General features: G+C 39.6%; 1 protein-coding gene across 1 annotated transcript in view; it reads right to left on the bottom strand.

Moving 5' to 3' along the window:
- The window catches only part of NPSR1 (neuropeptide S receptor 1), a 174,611-nt gene that overhangs the window by 40,920 nt on the left and 116,034 nt on the right, over window positions 1-17,657 (bottom strand). The window contains 1 exon segment of the mRNA NM_001204444.1: window positions 8,233-8,336. Within this exon segment, the coding sequence (NP_001191373.1) occupies window positions 8,233-8,336 (104 nt within the window).

The raw sequence follows: 17,657 nt of genomic DNA, 5'->3' as shown, positions 1-17,657 counted from the left end.
AATTCTCACTACCCCACCCCTTACTTCTGACAGAAATGACCTAGGAAATATGAAACTAAGGAAAATCTCACACAGACAAGTGAGACTTAAATGCTGGAAACATACAAACTTGACTTAGAAAAGTGCCAGATTGGTTGCATATAAAGGAAGATGCCTGGACTGACTTTAAAAAAAAATCTACTTTATTTTAGGAAAATTTTATATTTACAAAATATTACAGATAGTACACAGTTCCCATATACACCTCTCCCACTCACTATTACTAACGTGTTGTATGAATGTGGTACATTTGTTAAAAGGATGAACCAAACACGATTATTAACCATAAGTACAGTTCTCTAGGTTTTGACAATTGCCTAATGTCATGTACCATCCACCGTTACAGTGGAGCACAGGAGAGTTTCACTGTGCTAAAAATCTCCTGGAAACCACTTATGATTATGATTATGATTTTTACTGTCCTATAGCTTTGATCGAGAGTGTAATATTGTGGGAAACATACAGTACATAGACGTATCAGGCTTGCTTCTTCTATGTAACAATGTACATTTAAGATTCTTCCCCACCTTTTCATAGCTCACTAGCTCATTTTGTTCTATCACCAAATAATATTTCATTCTTTGGATGTACCATAGTTTATTAATCTATTCTGCTTTTGAGGGACATTGTGGTTGCCTCCAGTTTTGTATGAATATGAATGAAATTTTTGTAAACAATCTTATGCAGAGTTTTGTGTGGAAGTAAATCGTCAACTCAATTGCAAAAGGAACTAGGATCACTATGGTTGGATCATATGGTGGGGCTATATTTAGTTTGTAATAAGCTGCTACTCAGCCATAAAAAATAATTAAATCTTGTCTTTTGCAACAAAATAGATGCAATTGGAGACCATTGTGCTTAGTGAAATAAGACAGACCTAAAAAGACAAATATCATGTTTTTTTCTGATTTGTGTTAGCTAATATATAGAGTACAAGAAAATTAATGTATATGAGTGAAATTGACATGATTTGATTATTGTTTTATAGCCCTTGGCTCCTTGGCTATACTCCTGTGGAAGAGTGGTTTTTCTACTTTTTGCTCATTGATATTTAGTGGAGTATTAAGCTAATAGTTATGGAATAAATTGAAAATGCATTATTGCAAAAATTGAAAGAAAAAAAGGAAGGAAGAGAGAGGAAAGTATCTTTATGTTCTTAGAATTGTATCTTTAAAGCACATGAAATCTGTTCTCTTTGTATCAATCAAAAGACATAATAAACCCAGGCAAGGACACCCTAGTTGAGGAAGGGAGGCTGGACCTGGTGGTACCCAGCACCTGCATTCCCTGTATGGGAGCTCAGATTCAGTACCAAGTATTTATTGACAAATAAGAAATGGTGAAGTGAACATTTAAATGGTTGAGAGAAAACAGATTACACTGACTTACTCTTGATTATTAGAACTTCTGGCCGGCGCCGCGGCTCACTAGGCTAATCCCCCGCCTAGCGGCGCCGGCACACCGGGTTCTAGTCCCGGTTGGGGCGCCGGATTCTGTCCCGGTTGCCCCTCTTCCAGGCCAGCTCTCTGCTGTGGCCAGGGAGTGCAGTGGAGGATGGCCCAGGTGCTTGGGCCCTGTACCCCATGGGAGACCAGGAAAAGCACCTGGCTCCTGGCTCCTGCCATCGGATCAGCGCGGTGCGCCGGCCGCAGCGCGCCGACCGCGGTGGCCATTGGAGGGTGAACCAACGGCAAAGGAAGACCTTTCTCTCTGTCTCTCTCTCTCACTGTCCACTCTGCCTGTCAAAAAATAAAATAAAATAAAATAAAATAAAAAAAAGAACTTCTGACAGGAATAAATGTTGAAGATAAACTTGTTGGCCATTGAAATAAAGGTTGTATCACTAGATCAAGTAAAGGATACATCAGTAGAATATGTAAAGAATTTTCAGATAAACAAAATGACTCACTATGGGACCAGGATATGTGTGGCAAATGTTTGTGAGAATAGTGCTGAGAATGTATAAATGAAAAACTTTGAGTAAGAAAGAAAAGAAAAACCTGATAAATTATCTTCCCAAATGGGTATACCATTTTAAACCCCCATCAGCCATGACTGAGAGTTCCTGTTAATATCCACCCTTACCAGTATATGGTATCATGAGATTTTGAATTTTAGCTATTTTATAGTGTGTGTGTAGTGGTATCATTGTTGTTTAATTTGTGATTCCCTAATAACTTATGATGTTGAATTTCTCTCCATATGTTTGCTTGCCATATTTTTTGGTGGGATATCTGGATATTTTGCCCATTTATAATGGCTTGTTTCTTTATTGTTGCATTTTAAGGGTGCTTTGTGTATTTTGGGTAGAAATCCTTTATGATATATACATTTTACAAATGTTATCTCCCATTCTGTGGGTTGACTTTTCATTCTCTTAATTAGTGTCTTTTGCAGATAAAATTTTAATTTTCAGAATACTCAACATTTCAATTTTTCTTTCATTTATTGTGCTTTTGATGTTGTATCTAAAATTTATTGATAAGCCCAAGATTTCGAGATCTTCTACTATGTTTCCTTCTATTAATTTTATTGTATTGTGTATTGCATTTTTACGTATAATACATATGAGTTTTTCATGTCATGTGTAAAGTTTGTGCTTAGATAACTTTGCATGTGTGTGATTTTCAATTGCTCTAGCACACTTTCTTGAAAAGGCTGTCTCTGTGTGCCTTTGCTCCCTTATCAAAGATTGGTTGACTCTCTTTGTCTATTTCTGGACTCTGTTCTGCTGATGCATTTGTTGACTACCATGCTACTCAATTACTGTAGCTTTACAATAAGTCCTGACGTCAAACAGTGCCAGTCCTACAAATTCCTTCTTTTCCAGCATTGTATTGGCTAGTCTTTTTTTTTTTTTTTTTTTTTTTTTTTTTTTTTTTTTTTTTTTTGCCATTTCCTATAAAATATTGAGTTTGTCTATATCCCAAAAATAACTTTCTGGCATTATGATTGGGATTGTGTTGAATTTACTGATCATGTTGGGCACAACGCGTCTCAAGGGGATAATGAATCTTCCCATCCATGAATATGGAACATAGCTCTATTTTATGCTACTTATCAGCATTTTGTGTGTGTGTATCTTGTATATATGATGATAGATTCAAACTAAAATTTCTACCTTTCTGGTGCTCACATCAATTATATCTTTAAATTTCAAATTCAAATGCTTTTGTGTATCAAATTCAAATTATTCATTGCTGGAAGAGACAATGGACGTTTGTTTGTTACCCTTGTATTCTGCAAACCTGCTATTTTCGCCTACTACATCCAGACCTTTTTTTGGTTTACTCTTTTATTTTCGACATAGACAATCATCTATCTATGGAAAAACACATTTTCATTTTCCATTTTCCAATATTCAACTCTTGTATTTCTATTTCTTATTTTCTTAAATTAGATAGGAAATTTAGTACAATTTTGAATGGGGCAGGGAAGAGAGAGGGCCTTCTTGCCTTGTTCCCAATCCTAGGAGGAAATCACTTAATTTCTCTTCATTAGCTATAAGGTTAGCTGTTGATATTTTATAGATATTATTGATCAAGTTGAGGAAGTTCCTCTATTCCTAATTTTCTGAATTTTTATCATAAATAGACAGAATGTTGTTATATATTTTTCTGCAACTATAAAGAATCTTTAAAAGTTCATGGAAAGTTCCCATTTGAAAGAAAAACTATATATGAATTTCAAAACTTGCCCCCCAAATAAACTTTCTTTTTAATTCAATTTGTCCACAAACTTTTTGTTGTATCATTATACTGATTAATCACATAATTTTTCTTTTTTTAACCTTGCTAAAATGAAGGACTACATTGATTTTCAAATATTTAAGCAGATTTACATACCTATAATAAATCCCATTTAGGAATGGTGCACAGTCTTTTATTTATCTTATTGGATTCAATTTGCTAATAATTGTTGAAAATTTTTGCATTTGTGTTCATGAGGGATGCTGGTCTGTACTTTTCCTTTTTTGGTAATGTTTTGGGTTTCAGTATTAGGGGAATGATGGCCCCATGGAATGACTTGGGAAATGTTGCTTCTGCTTTCTAGAAGAGATTTAGGAGAATTATTTCTTCCTTAAATGCTTGTAGAATTTACCAGAGCACCTACTTGGGCCTAGTCCTTTCTTGGAAGATCATTAATTATTGATATATTCTTTAGTACTTTTAAGCCTATTCAGATCTATTTTGCTTTATGTGATTTTTGGTGGATTATATCTTCTGATGAATTATTCCATTTCATCTAACTGACTAACCCTGTGAGCACTGAGTTGTTCAGAATGTTCACTTATGACTCTTACCATATTCATGGGAGCAGTGGTGGTGACCTTTGCTCATTTCTGATATTGGCAATTTGTTTCTTCCCTCTTCTTTTCTTGGTTAGCCTGGCTTGAAATTTATCAATTTTATTATCTTTTTCAATGAAACAGATAATTCATTTAGTTGATTTGCATTATTGGCTTTCTGTTTTTAATTTAATGATTTCATTTCTCAAATTATTGTGTAATTGGAAAATATAAATTATATTTATGCTGTATATGATGTTTATATATATATGTGGGATTGCTAAGTCAAACTAACTATCTTATGTCATACTATTTTTTATTATTATTTAAAAATTTATTTATTTTATTTGAAAGAGTTACAGAGGGAGGGAGGGAGACAGACAAACACACACACACACACACACACAGAGGAATAATTGATATTCCATCTGCTGGTTCATTCCCCTGGTGGCTGTAACAGCCATGGCTGGGCCAGGTTGAAGCCCGGATCCAGGAGCTTCATCCAGGTCTCCCACTTGGGTGCAAGACCCCAAGCTCTTGGGCCAGTCTCTACAGCTTTCCCAGGCCATTGGCAGGGAGCTGGATCAGAAGTGGAGCAGCTGGGACATGAACTGGCACCCATATGGGATGCTGCATCTCAGGCAATGGATTTACCTGCTATGCCCCAGTACTGGCCCCGCAATCTTGATATTATTAAAACTTTACTGGATTTATTAAGTTTCTTTTACGGAGTCCTTCAAGTTTTTTCACTGTAAGATCACATTATCTGCAAGCAGAGACTTCATTCCTGCTTTGGAAGCCTTTTATTTCTCTCTTGCTTAATTGTTCTGGCCAGGACTTCCAGTGCCCTGCTGAACAGAAATGATGAGAGTGAATATCCTTGTTTTGTTCCTGATCTTAGAGAAAAAAAAAATTATTGAACTTATTGCTCTTGAGTAGATGTTACCTGTGGCCGCGTCATCTAAAGCCTTTATTGTGTTGAGCTACATTCTTTCCATACATAACTTGTTGATTATTTTTTAACTGAAAAGATGTTGAATTTTGTCAAATGCCTCAAGTCAGTCAAAGACAGCAGCGAAGGGCCTTCTCTGTGTCTCCTTGAGCTCAGGCACAGTTCTGGGCACATGCATACTTGGTCTTCTAGATTCTTAGAAGTACGTCAGAGATTTTCAAAGCCCCGATGAACAGCTCATTACTCAGATTATGTTTTTGAAGATTTGGTTAGTCTATTGCTTTCCCAACTGTCGCTGATACCGCAGGCATCTGTGAAGTTAATCAATTGCTCATAACTGTTTTTGACAAATTCCCAGAGGGAAAAGGTTTTTCACAGTTGGGAGAGTTCAGAATAAAGGAAAATATAGCCAGCCTTGCAAGTAAGGGTCTTCGGGGAGACTGACAGCTATGTCAAATAAAGGCAGTGTTCCGGGAATCAGGCCTTGAAGGAGTTCTGGCTGTGTTCTGCTCTCTCCTGCAGCTGCCACACGGTTTGTTTTCGCTGTGAATGAGAGCTGTTAATTTCCAAGGCTACCACAGAGCTGGATCCTGGGAGAGGAGGATAATGCAAGCTAAGCCACCACAGCGCTTATTTTTCTGATTGAGTTTTAGACATTTTCTTGAACAAATATTCCCAGAATTGTTTCAGGTATTTGGTTAATTTCTAGAGTGCTGAAAAATTTAAGTCTAAGAAGCTTTGCAATTTTTCTTTCTGCCTTTATGAAGGAAGAATTACCCGAATTTCTTTCTCAGAAAGTTTTGCTATAGTATCAAGATATATTTTATTTATAGTATTATCTTAATAGTCATCATATGTATAGTTAGAAAAAATGCTAATGACACGAATAATCTCCGGATCAAGAAGGCATCTTAAAGTTAACAATTAGAAAAAAGCATAACTCCATAACATACTTCTGAAAAATGTGATGGTCTGAGTGGCTGTCAACCTGCAGCTTGTCCCGAGTCACGCTCCAGGTTGCAGTTCCTTCTGTGGCTCCCTTCTGCCCATACTGGGTCAGGGTTGGCGTAGGCAGCCAACGGAATAATGTGAGGTAGTGGGATAAGGTCTCTGAGAGTAGTTCATACACATACATTGCTCTTCTGCTTCAGTCCCTCGAATAGGTTGCTATTGGAAAAGGCCGTTGCTATGCTGTGAGGACCCTGAAGTTTGTCTATGGAGAGGTCTATGTGAAGAACTGAATATTCAACTAAAACCCAGCACCTAACTTGCCGGTGACGTGTGTACCCCGCCCTCCGCCTCACCCACGCGGGTAAAAGCCCGCGGTGCAGTTCCCGCCCAGCCTTCCACGGACCGCAGTTCCGCAAGACGTCTGCGCCGATCTGCAAACACGCCTGCCTCCAGCTCCGCCCAGCCCCGCTTCTCCTCCACTGCGACTATAGAAACTTGGAGATAATAAATGCCTATTGTCTTAAGCCGCTAAGCTTTGTGCTAATGTGTCTCTGTGACACAGTAAGCAATTGGAAACATGTATCAATAAGGAAGTAAAATCCTCAAGAAGGAATTGAAATATCTTTTAAAAATTTACCATCCCCACCTAACAAAAATTCAAGGTTATGAACAAAAGAAGATCATAACTGTAACTATTCCCTGCTCATTCTCTGAAGGTGGAATAACTCCATCACCAAGCTCTGAAAATGGTAAAATAAAAGATTATAATTTTACTTATGTTTATAGATGAAAAATCTCAAAAATCCCAAGTGAAACCTCTATAGGGTAATGTTTCTCAGCAATGTGTCATACACCTATAAAGCTACCAACTTAGACCAAAAGTACTGACATCAGAATAGAAATACATTCATGGAGCATAATTTGAAGAATTAGGAACACAGCACATCAAGCCTGACACCAGCTATTAAATGCGCCATTCCTTCTACATGTCTGGATCTATATAACACTCATTCACATAGGTGATATATGTATACTACAAGTAAGTAGTACATATGTATTACTTTAAATCAAATATATATTATGCATACATGTTACTTAAATTGAGGCATATTGGCAGGCAAAATATAGATATACTTAATCTAAAAATGGATCTTAGCAAAACTCAGAAAATAATATCTCACTTATAAAAAAGTTGAAAAAGTATATTAAACAACTTTGAGTAGACGAAGTTAAAATGTCAATAGATATTTGAAAAATTGCCATTTGGGTTCTATTTAAATAAGTAATCCTTATTTTCTAATGAATTGCCAAAGTTTTTTTTTTTAAAACAACAGTATTCCTGGCCAGTGTGGTGTTAGTTTGAAGGTTAAAAGTGAAATATAATTGACAAGTTTTCTGGAGATTATTTATTGCTAATATCAGAAATCTTAATATTGACTCTAAAATTTTAGTTTTTATTACTGTTTATGGTTTTGTAAATGTACTTTTAAAAAATATTTATTTATTTATTTGGAAGACAGAGTTACAGAGAGAGAGGGAAAGACAGAGAGATCTTCCATCTCCTGGTACATTCTCTGGATGACTGCAATGACCAGGGATGAGCCAGGCTAAAGCCAGGAGCCAGAGCTCCATCTGGGTCCCCCACACAGGCAGTAGGGGTCTGAACCCTCGGACCATCTCCCGCAGCTTTTCCCAGGCCATTAGCCGGGAGCTGGATCGGATGTGGAGCAGCCAGAACACAAACCGGAGCACATAGCGATGTGGCAAGTGGCAAAGCAGACGCCTCGCAGGTGGCAGCTCTGCTTGCTAAACCTCAATGCTGGCCCCAGATGTATTATTTTTAACAAAGAAAACACATTAACGAGTTTAGACATTTTGCTTGTTTTTCATTTGTAAAGAAGTGGAGAGTTTGCTGCATGGGGGTGCAGGAATCCCATAGGAAGAACCCAAGAACTGACTTTGACGTCAGATTGCGTCATCACATTTGGAAGGTGCTACATACCTGCAGGTAGCGGACCACTCGGCAAACCAGGTCAGGCGCCATAAAGTCTCCAGTGAATCGCCAGATTATATCTGTCAAGATGTTGACTAGTCCTGTGAAAGAGTCTAACAAAACACACAGGTACTTACTTTCAGTCTTTCAACTTCGAACTGGAATTTGTAGAAATGAACGTCGGAGGAGATATTTCCCCCTGGCTTAGCAGGTGGCCACTGAGGAAAAGCAGGGCAAGGCAGAAGTCCCTTGGCCTTTAGTACTGGGGTTTGTTACCACTTGGACCTAACTTCCTGCAGAGAACTGTAGTAATCACGGAAGAGGGGTCACACCAACAGAGTTGACCTTTCAACTCATACAAGAGGCATTTAAAGGGAGTCTAGATCTGTCCTAAAGCAAGCGTTGTGAGAAAGTCAAGAAAGCACAAAATCAGGATAGGGAAAGGTTTACCTTTCTGTTTGGGAAAACCCCTTGGAATCCTCCCTTCTGCACCTGCTATTTTATAGCTGGGACTAAGCAGTCTCAGTTCCCCTCCCACCAGGTTCCTCTGCTTTCTTTTCCATTACCCTTTCAACATCTGCCCTAGGGAAATACATAGAGTGCACGATCTATTAGTTCAATGATTAGTTGAACGATAGAGGCCCTCCAATGGTTCATTTTCCTTTGCTATAACAGAATACTTGAGGCTGGGTTCTTATAAAGAAAAGAAGTATATTTAGCTCACAGTTTTGGAGGTCCAAGATCATGGCATCAGCTGTGGCTTGGATCTGATCAACGTCTCATTGTGGACAGCATCCAGATAGTGGAAGTAGGTGTGGAAGGGATCACATGGCATGACAGGGAGCCAGAGGGAATCCTGGCCAGGCATTTTTGAAAAATAACAGCCTATTCTTGTGGAAACTGCCTCACTCCACGAGCCCAGCATGAGTCCCTTCCAAGGATGATGTCTCCAATGACCTCATTACCTTGCAGTACACCTCACCCCTTAAAATTCACTATCTTTTAACACCACCACATTGGAGACCACACTTCCAACACATGAGCCTTCAGGGGACAAATCACATTCAAAGAATAGCAAATGGCAGTTCCAAGAACTACCAAAATGGTAGTATTTCTTGAGAACTTCAACTGGCATGAGGGTCTTCGTTACTTTCACAGAAACAGGCTCCCTGGCTTCAGACTGCACAAGTCAAGCATCAGTGTTGTCCTTGACTAGCCATGGACTGTACCCTATGATACATTTTCAGTTCAATATTCCAAAGAGGCCTCTGCTGAGAAACATTGCTAGGTACTACCGGAGAAGTTTCGAGGTTTCTGTGCAATTCTATCCAGACAAAAGATCGAGCAGACCCCTACTCAGAAATAGAATACGAATGTGAGTAGGTTCAGGCTGTCAGTAAAATCAACAGCAGAACAACAGAAGAAGTATCAGCCTTGGGGATGAAGCTGGGATACTCAGATTTCCACTTACAATAGCTTGTTTTTATTGCTGTGATTCTGCTAAAGAGGAAGAGCAAACACTGAAAATCACACTATCATTTGGGTAATTACTTTTGTGAATACTGGAAAACGAGGTTTATTAATAACGGCACAGAGGGGAGCATAGCATCTCGATAGGGCATGGCATGTAGGTGGAGGTGCGAGGATGCAGTTGTTGAATAAATCGTCACAGTGGTTTTGAAAGCCCTTTCCCCCCCACAACACAGACATAAACAACTTTTTATTTTAGAATAATTAAAGGTTCATGAGAAGTCACAAAAATAGTACAAAGAGGTTTCCAGCACCTGTCACTCAGCATCCCGAACACTCACATCTTTGTACGTAGGCTTTGTGGTTTGAGGCGATTATGACTCTCAATGCAGGCATGTATACAACATTGAACATGGTTAAAGGGATATTATAAAGCAGTATATATAACTCTTAAGGTTCTAAGTCAGAAGTTAAGGGTAAAGGCAAGCTTTTAACCCAGACTCTTGAGTGTCAGTGTTCATAATCTTCACTGTCTCACTACCTAATTATTATTTTTTTTTCCTTCTGTCTTTAAGTCCTTGCTGTTTTGTTCTGTTTTATCCCCTGATGTATAGACATGCACCCCTGTCTTTCTTCCATCCATTCATTCCCTACTCTGTCAGTCTTTCTTTTTTGGGCCCTTTGATGAATAGAGCCACTCCATCCACATGCTTGCATCTTCAGAGACCTGGGCAGGTAAACCTCCCTTTTCTGGCTCTTCGCTGTCAGCAGGATAAAGTCTGAGGCCCCCAGCTTGGCATAAAAGCTATTCACAATCCGCTTTTACCTACTGCTATGATTTTACAGAATGTATGTGTTAGAAGCCTAATCCCCAATGTGTCACTGTTGGGAGGTGGGGCCTCATGGGAGATGTTTAGGGCACATTCAAAAAGAGATGAACATCTTTATAATAAAGACTTGGAAGAGGGGCTTGCATTCTTGCCCTTTGTCCTTTAGCCATGTTAGGATCCTGGAAGCGTGCCAGATACCACCTTGGAAGAAGACAGTTGTCTCCCCAGAGGCCAAACCCACTGGCACCTTGACCCGAGGCTTCCCAGCCTCCAGGACTGCGTGCTGGTATGTGTATGTGCATAAATAACCCAGGGGTGGTGTTCTGTTTTAGTGGCACCTGGTAGACTAAGACTACAACCTTTTGGCCGGCGCCATGGCTCACTAGGTTAATTCTCTGCCTGTGGCACCGGTATTCCGGGTTCTAGTTCCATTTGGGGCGCCAGTTCTGTCCTGGTTGCTCTTCTTCCAGTCCAGTTCTCTGCTGTGGCCAGGGAGGGCAGTGGAGGATGACCCAAGTGCTTGGGCCCTGCACCTGCATGGGAGACCAGGAGGAAGCACCTGGCTCCTGGCTTTGGATCGGTGCAGTGCACCGGCCACAGCAGCCATTTGGGGTGAACCAACAGAAGGAAGACCTTTCTCTCTGTCTCTCTCTCTCACTGTCTAACTCTGCCTGTCAAAAACAAAAAACAAAAAACAAAAAAAAAACCAAAAAACTTCTACCTTTTGTCAGGTCCCCAGTTGGCATTTTAATGTTGGACGCCATGGACACCATATTGATCACAAATCCATGCTTTGAGATATGCATTCTTTCTGCTTGGAATGAATTCCCTATTTATCAGCCTATAGGATGCCTATCTTTCATATCTAGTGAATATGTCTCTTTCTCCGCATGTTTTCCTAGACCATTCACATGGTATGGTCCACTGCCAAAGATACATGGTCCTCCCAATCCTTGCCTCTCTTCTTGTCTCTCCTTGTTGGCTTCTCTACAGGTAACAACAATACAAAGCATTGACAGGCACATGCAAACTACAACAAATGGTGCCCAAAACTGGAGAAGAAAAATCTCATGATAGTTCTGGGTTGCAGAGGAATTCTCACTGGGAAGGTCAGATCTGAGCATGGATTTGAGAGTTAGGGGTGGTGACTGAGTAAATAAAATGTCACGGAACTTTTCTCAACAAGAATGGACAGAATAAATGAACTGGAATGGATGTTGGAGTTGCTTGATACTGTGTTTTGGCTAATTTATGTCCTAATGTAAAAAATAATGAGAAATATTAACATGTTTCTCTAGATCTAAGTGACTACAGGAAAAATTATGATGCATTCTACTAACATCTATTCTTCCCCTTGTAGCTCAATCTTAAATAAACCTATTTCTGGGAGTAAACTATCCACAGAACTGTGCCACAGCGTTTATTAGTTGTTATTAGGCAAATGATGCACAGTCAGATCAGTAAGAAGCTATTTGGTTACCTAAGTAATTCAGTACATTGCAAATAAGATGCTCCTAAGTGGTAATTAACAGGACTTGGGGAACAAAGGGTACATTTTCAAGGCTTAATCACTTCCATGTATGACTCTTGCTTTTTAAAATTGGTTTGGTGGAAGAACCCTAGGAAAATGTAATACTCAGACAACTGAAACAGACTAGTAGTGTGCTTTACTTTTCCTTTGAGGATATCCTTTCAACATGGACATGGATTCCTAGTTGGAGTGCAAATCTGATTGTAGTGGAGAGAAATCAAGACCGAGATAATGGAGCAGAAACCTGAAGATCCATAAGGATTGGTAGGGTGAAAAAGGGGCCAAGGACATTGATACCTGGAGTAGATAACAGTAAGAGCAAAGTTATGGAGGTAAGAAAAATGAGCTGAGGGCTGGGGGTTGTGGTGCAATGGGTTAAGCTGCTGCCTGGGATCCCTGCATCTCATACGGGAGTGCCTGGTATTGCGTCTTGCCCCCACTTCTCATCCAACTTCCTGCTATTACATCTGGAAGGTAGCAGATGGCTGTGCTCCTGCCACTCACGTGGGAGATCCTTATGGAGTTGTGTCTCCTGGCTTCAGCCTGGACCAGCCTATCTCTTGCAGACATCTGGGGGAGTCAATCAGCAAACGGAAGTTCTCCCTCTGTCTCTCCTACTCTGTGTCACTCTGCCTTTCAAATATATAAATAAGTAAATAAATAAAATCTTTTAAAAAAAAGGAAAAAAGTGAAATGAGAAACCACATGGTTTATGTTGATGAAGTGATTTATTTGTTGTTGCCAAAGACTAAAATAGTAGCTAGGAAGTGGCAAAAAATGTGGCTCAAGAAAGAGGAAGAATTGAGATCTCTTAGGATTTCATGTGCCAGTTAAAGGAGCGTGCAGTTTTCCCTTTATACTATGGGAGCAACTAAACATTCATATCTCAAATATGTATCTTATACATATTTCTTTAGTTAATATGAGGAAGATCAATTTGGTAGTTCTGATACTGGAATTACCATTTAGAATAGTTAGGGAACTCTAAAGGAGTTCAAGAAAGAGGCAATCAGTACCTACTGTATGTCAACTAAAAGTAGGATATAGAGACCTGCAACTTTGATATATAGCTTATAAGGAATTAGGAGAATTCAGTGGCTGAGTATTAGTGTTTTTTTTTTTTTTTTTGATATATTTATTTATTTGAAAGGCAGAGTTAGAGAGAAGCAGAGGCAGAGAGAGAGACTCTTCCATCCCCTGGTTCGCTCCCCAGATGACCACACCATCAGAGCTGTGCTGATCTGAAGCCAGGAGCCAGGCACTTCTTCTGAGTCTCCCATGTGGGTGCAGGGGCCCAAGGACTTGGGCCATCTTCTGCTGCTTTCCCAGGCCATAGCAGAGAGCTGGATCAGAAGCGGAGCAGCAGGGACTCAAACCAGTGCCCATATGGGATGCAGGCACTGTAGGTGGCGACTTTACCTGCTACGCCACATCACCAGCCCCAGTATTAAATTTTTGAACATGAGATAGAGGGAGGGGTCTGTACTGTATTACAGCTTCCTGGCTTGTGTCCCCGGGAGAGGGAGGTGCCATCAATGACTCTGAGAATTATGAAATGTAGAAGAAAATGATGATGAACAGCAAATGTGAAAGAACATTTCAAAATGGACTTGAGAAGCCATTCAGGAAGCAGGACTTGCCCAAGTTTCTAGCTGCTACCCAATATGCAAATTTTTAAACTGGGCCTCATCTTCTAAAGCCATTAGCATTCTGTAATGAATGTTACACCCGTAACTGTCACAGACGAACTTCTTACCTGGAGACGCTGCAGCTGTGGGGAGCAACTCGGACTAGACTGTTACTGGAATTAAGACTTATTCTATGCATCTGCTCTCCCACAATATGGCGCTGGGAGAGGAGGAAACAGCTTCTACACAGCTGCCTCCAGTTCAACCAATAAACAGCAGGACCTGCTCCTGATTGCAGGAGAGCAGCGTACTTGGCGTGTGGGTAGCAGAGTTGGGATTGGTGGAAGAGGACTATAAAGGAGGAGAGAGATAATATGCACCAGGAACATCTATCTGAAGGAACACCTGTGCAGCCCCCGAGAGAGCTGGCCGGCGGTGTGCCGCTCCCCCGCGGAAGTGGGGAAAGTGGCTAGGGGGAACCGCCCTTCCATGGAGGTGGAAGGGTCGGTAGCCAACCCGGGAAGAACCAGCAGCAAACCCGGGGAGGGCCTAGCAGACGAAAGAACAACGCAGGGTCCTGTGTCGTTCCTCCACGAAGACGGGGAGCGACATAATGGTGCCGTGACTCGGATGTGAAGCCTAGGCAGGGTTCAGTGTCGCTCCTCCACGAAGAGGGGGAGCGACAGCAGCAGTCAATCATACGTGACGTAGTGTTGTGAAGCCGAAGCTGTCTGAAACTTCCTTTGTTTTCTACTTCTCTCCCCCTTCAAAAACCCTGTACGATCTGAGCTGCTTTGGAACACACACCAGCAGTGTCTACATTTGTGCCTTCTGCGTGACCATTTCCAAGAACCCAAAACTGTCATTACTTTCACAGCTTGGGGGCTTATATCGATCAAAAGAATACAGGAGCATAAACTCAATAGATGAAAAATTAATAATTGTGGATTTTAATTAGCATGGTAGGTAATATACCTAAAATGCTCTTGTTTATGTGATTGGATTGAAATGTACCAAATTTCCATTGCTCTTTTTTTTTTTTTTGTTCTAGTTTTCCTTCTATCTTTGCCTGGATAAATTGAACATTTTTTTCCTTTGTTAAAAATTTTATTTAAGGTATGCAAATTTCATGTATTTCGTATATAAAGATTCAGCAACATAGCGATACTTTCCACCCTGCCTTCCCTCCCGCATACGCTCCCACCCTTCTTCCTTCCCCTCTCCTATTCCCATTCTTATTTTTTTACAAAGACCTACTTTCAGTTAATGTTATACTCCTAAGATTAACCCTACACTAAGTAAAGAGCTCAACAAATAGTTTGTAGAAAAAAACAAAAGCAAAAATGCTGTTCCTCACGAGTTGAGACAGGGTGTTAAAGAACATTGCATCTCAAAGTGTCAAGTTCACTCCTGTAGATTACCTTTTAGGTGCCCTGTTAGTTACCACGATAAGGGAGAACAGATGGTATTTGTCTTTTGAGGACTGGTTTATTTTGCTAAAATGGTTTCCAGTTACATCCATTTGTTGCAAATGACACGATTTCATTTTTTTAACTGCTATGTAGTATTCCATTGTGTATATATATATACACACACACACACATATATATATGTGGCATATAAATTGAACATTTTCGTGATTTTAGTTTTGGCTTCTTATATATGTCTTTTTTTCTATTTCTTTTAGTGTTGACCTAGGATTTACAATGCATATCCTTAACTTACCATGGTTACTTTCATGTAATATTATATAAACACATTTTTACAATTTTGCTTTAAACAACTAACTTTCAGAGCTATTTAAAAATAAGAAAAATATTTTTAACATAAATATTCAGTGTTAGTCTTTCCAGAGCTCTTCATTCCTTCCTGTAGGTCAAGTTTCTAGTGTGGTGTCATGTTCCTTAGGTCAGAGCTTCCTTGGCTGTTTCATGAAGTACAGGCCTACTGCTAATAAGTTTTCCTCATGTTGTTGCTGATCATCAAAATTTTTGAATAGTCGATTTCACCTTCACTTTTAATGAGTATTTTTGCTAGATATAGAATTCTAGGTGATATTTGTACACCCGATCAGTTTTAAAGATATTGTATCTTCATAAACTTGGAAGTGGCTTGAATTATTTCAGACAGGAAGTCTGCAGTCATTCTTACCTTTGTTTCTTGGTATTTAATAAGTCCACCTATTTTCCCCTGGTTGCCTTCAAGTTTTGCCCTTTATCTTTTTCTAGCAGTTTAAATAAGATATGTTTGCTTGAAAAAAAAATCCTGCTTCAGGTTATTTAAAATTTTTGGTCTATGATTTGATGGTTTTCATTATTTTTGGAAAATTCTAGCTATCATTCAAAAACTTATATATGGGATTGGTGGAAGATTCTCTTTCTCCTTTCTTTCTGTGTTTCCAGTGACACACGCTAGACCACTTGGTATTGACCCACTGTTCTTGAATGCTCTGTTCTAATCTATCATTCTATTAGTTTTCTCTCTCTCTCACTGAGTTTCATTTTGAAAAATTTTATTGATATATCTTAAAATTATCTGATTCTTCATTTGGCTGTGGTAAGTCTACAATGATTCCTTGAATCAATTCATGGAATTACTTCTGTTTATTTATTCTCACATTTTCACTCAAAACTTGTTTATAGTATTGAAGTTACTCAACTGTTCATCTGTTGACCACTTTTTTCCCTAGAAACTTTATCCTATTTAATGTAGTTATTCATCAGGGAAACTTTTAAAAGATGTTCATTTTGAAATCATTTTAGGCTCAAATTGAAATTGCAAAAATAATGTGGAAAATATTATTTCACACTTTATTAATACACTCTATTCAGCCAACTATAGTATAATGATGACAGAAACTAGGAAACTGACATTGATATAATACTAGTAACTAAACTACAGAACTTATTAGGATATCACCAGCTTTATAAGTACTCTTGTGAGTATAGTTTAATCTTACATTATGTGAGAAGTCTTCAAAAAGCTTGTGGAAAATACATATTATGAAAAAGCCAGACATGGATTTCAAAATGGTTTTGAAACATGGCAAATTTACCTATTCATTCTATTTCCATAAAGTTTTTGAAGCACCTTTATATGCAGTCATATCACTAACAAGATAGGACACAGAATAATTATTTTTTTTTTTAAGTTTTATTTATTAATTTGAAAGTCAGAGTTACACAGAGAGAGTAGAGGCAGAGAGAGAGTGGTCTTTCATCCAATAGTTCACTCTCCAGTTGGCCGCAATGGCTGGAGCTGCACCGATCCAAAGCCAGGAGCCAGGAACTTTTTCTGGGTTTCCCATGTGGGTGCAGAGGACCAAGGACTTGGGCCATCTTCTACTGCTTTCCCAGGCCATAGCAGAGAGCTATATTGGAAGTGGAGCAGCTGGGACTTGAACCAGTGCCCATATGGGATGCTGGCACTTCAGGCCAGGGCGTTAACCCACTGCACCACAGCATCAGCCCCACACAGTGTTCACTTCTCCCTATTTCCTAACATCTGCTAATCTATATCATTACATTTTTGTCATTTTGATAATTTATATTAATGGAATCATACAGTATGTACCCTTTAGACACTAGTTTTTTTTTTTTTTTTGACAGGCAGAGTGGACAGTGAGAGAGAGAGAGAGACAGAGAGAAAGGTCTTCCTTTGCCATTGGTTCACCCTCCAATGGCACCGCTCTGATCCGAAGGCAGGAGCCAGGTGCTTCTCCTGGTCTCCCATGGGGTGCAGGGCCCAAGCACTTGGACCATCCTCCACTGCACTCCCTGGCCACAGCAGAGAGCTGGCCTGGAAGAGGAGCAACCGGGACAGAATCCGGTGCCCTGACCGGGACTAGAACCCGGTGGGCCAGTGCTGCAGGTGGAGGATTAGCCTATTGAGCTGCGGCCCTGGCCTAGACACTAGCTTTTTAAAAACTCTATTTAATGGCTTGAAGGGCCATCTAAGTTGTTATGTGAATGATTT

Source organism: Oryctolagus cuniculus, chromosome 16 (genome assembly GCF_964237555.1).
Source record: "Oryctolagus cuniculus chromosome 16, mOryCun1.1, whole genome shotgun sequence".
Taxonomy (NCBI): domain Eukaryota; kingdom Metazoa; phylum Chordata; class Mammalia; order Lagomorpha; family Leporidae; genus Oryctolagus; species Oryctolagus cuniculus.
Note: the sequence above shows the minus strand (reverse complement) of the source record. Positions and strands in the feature narration are given on the sequence as shown.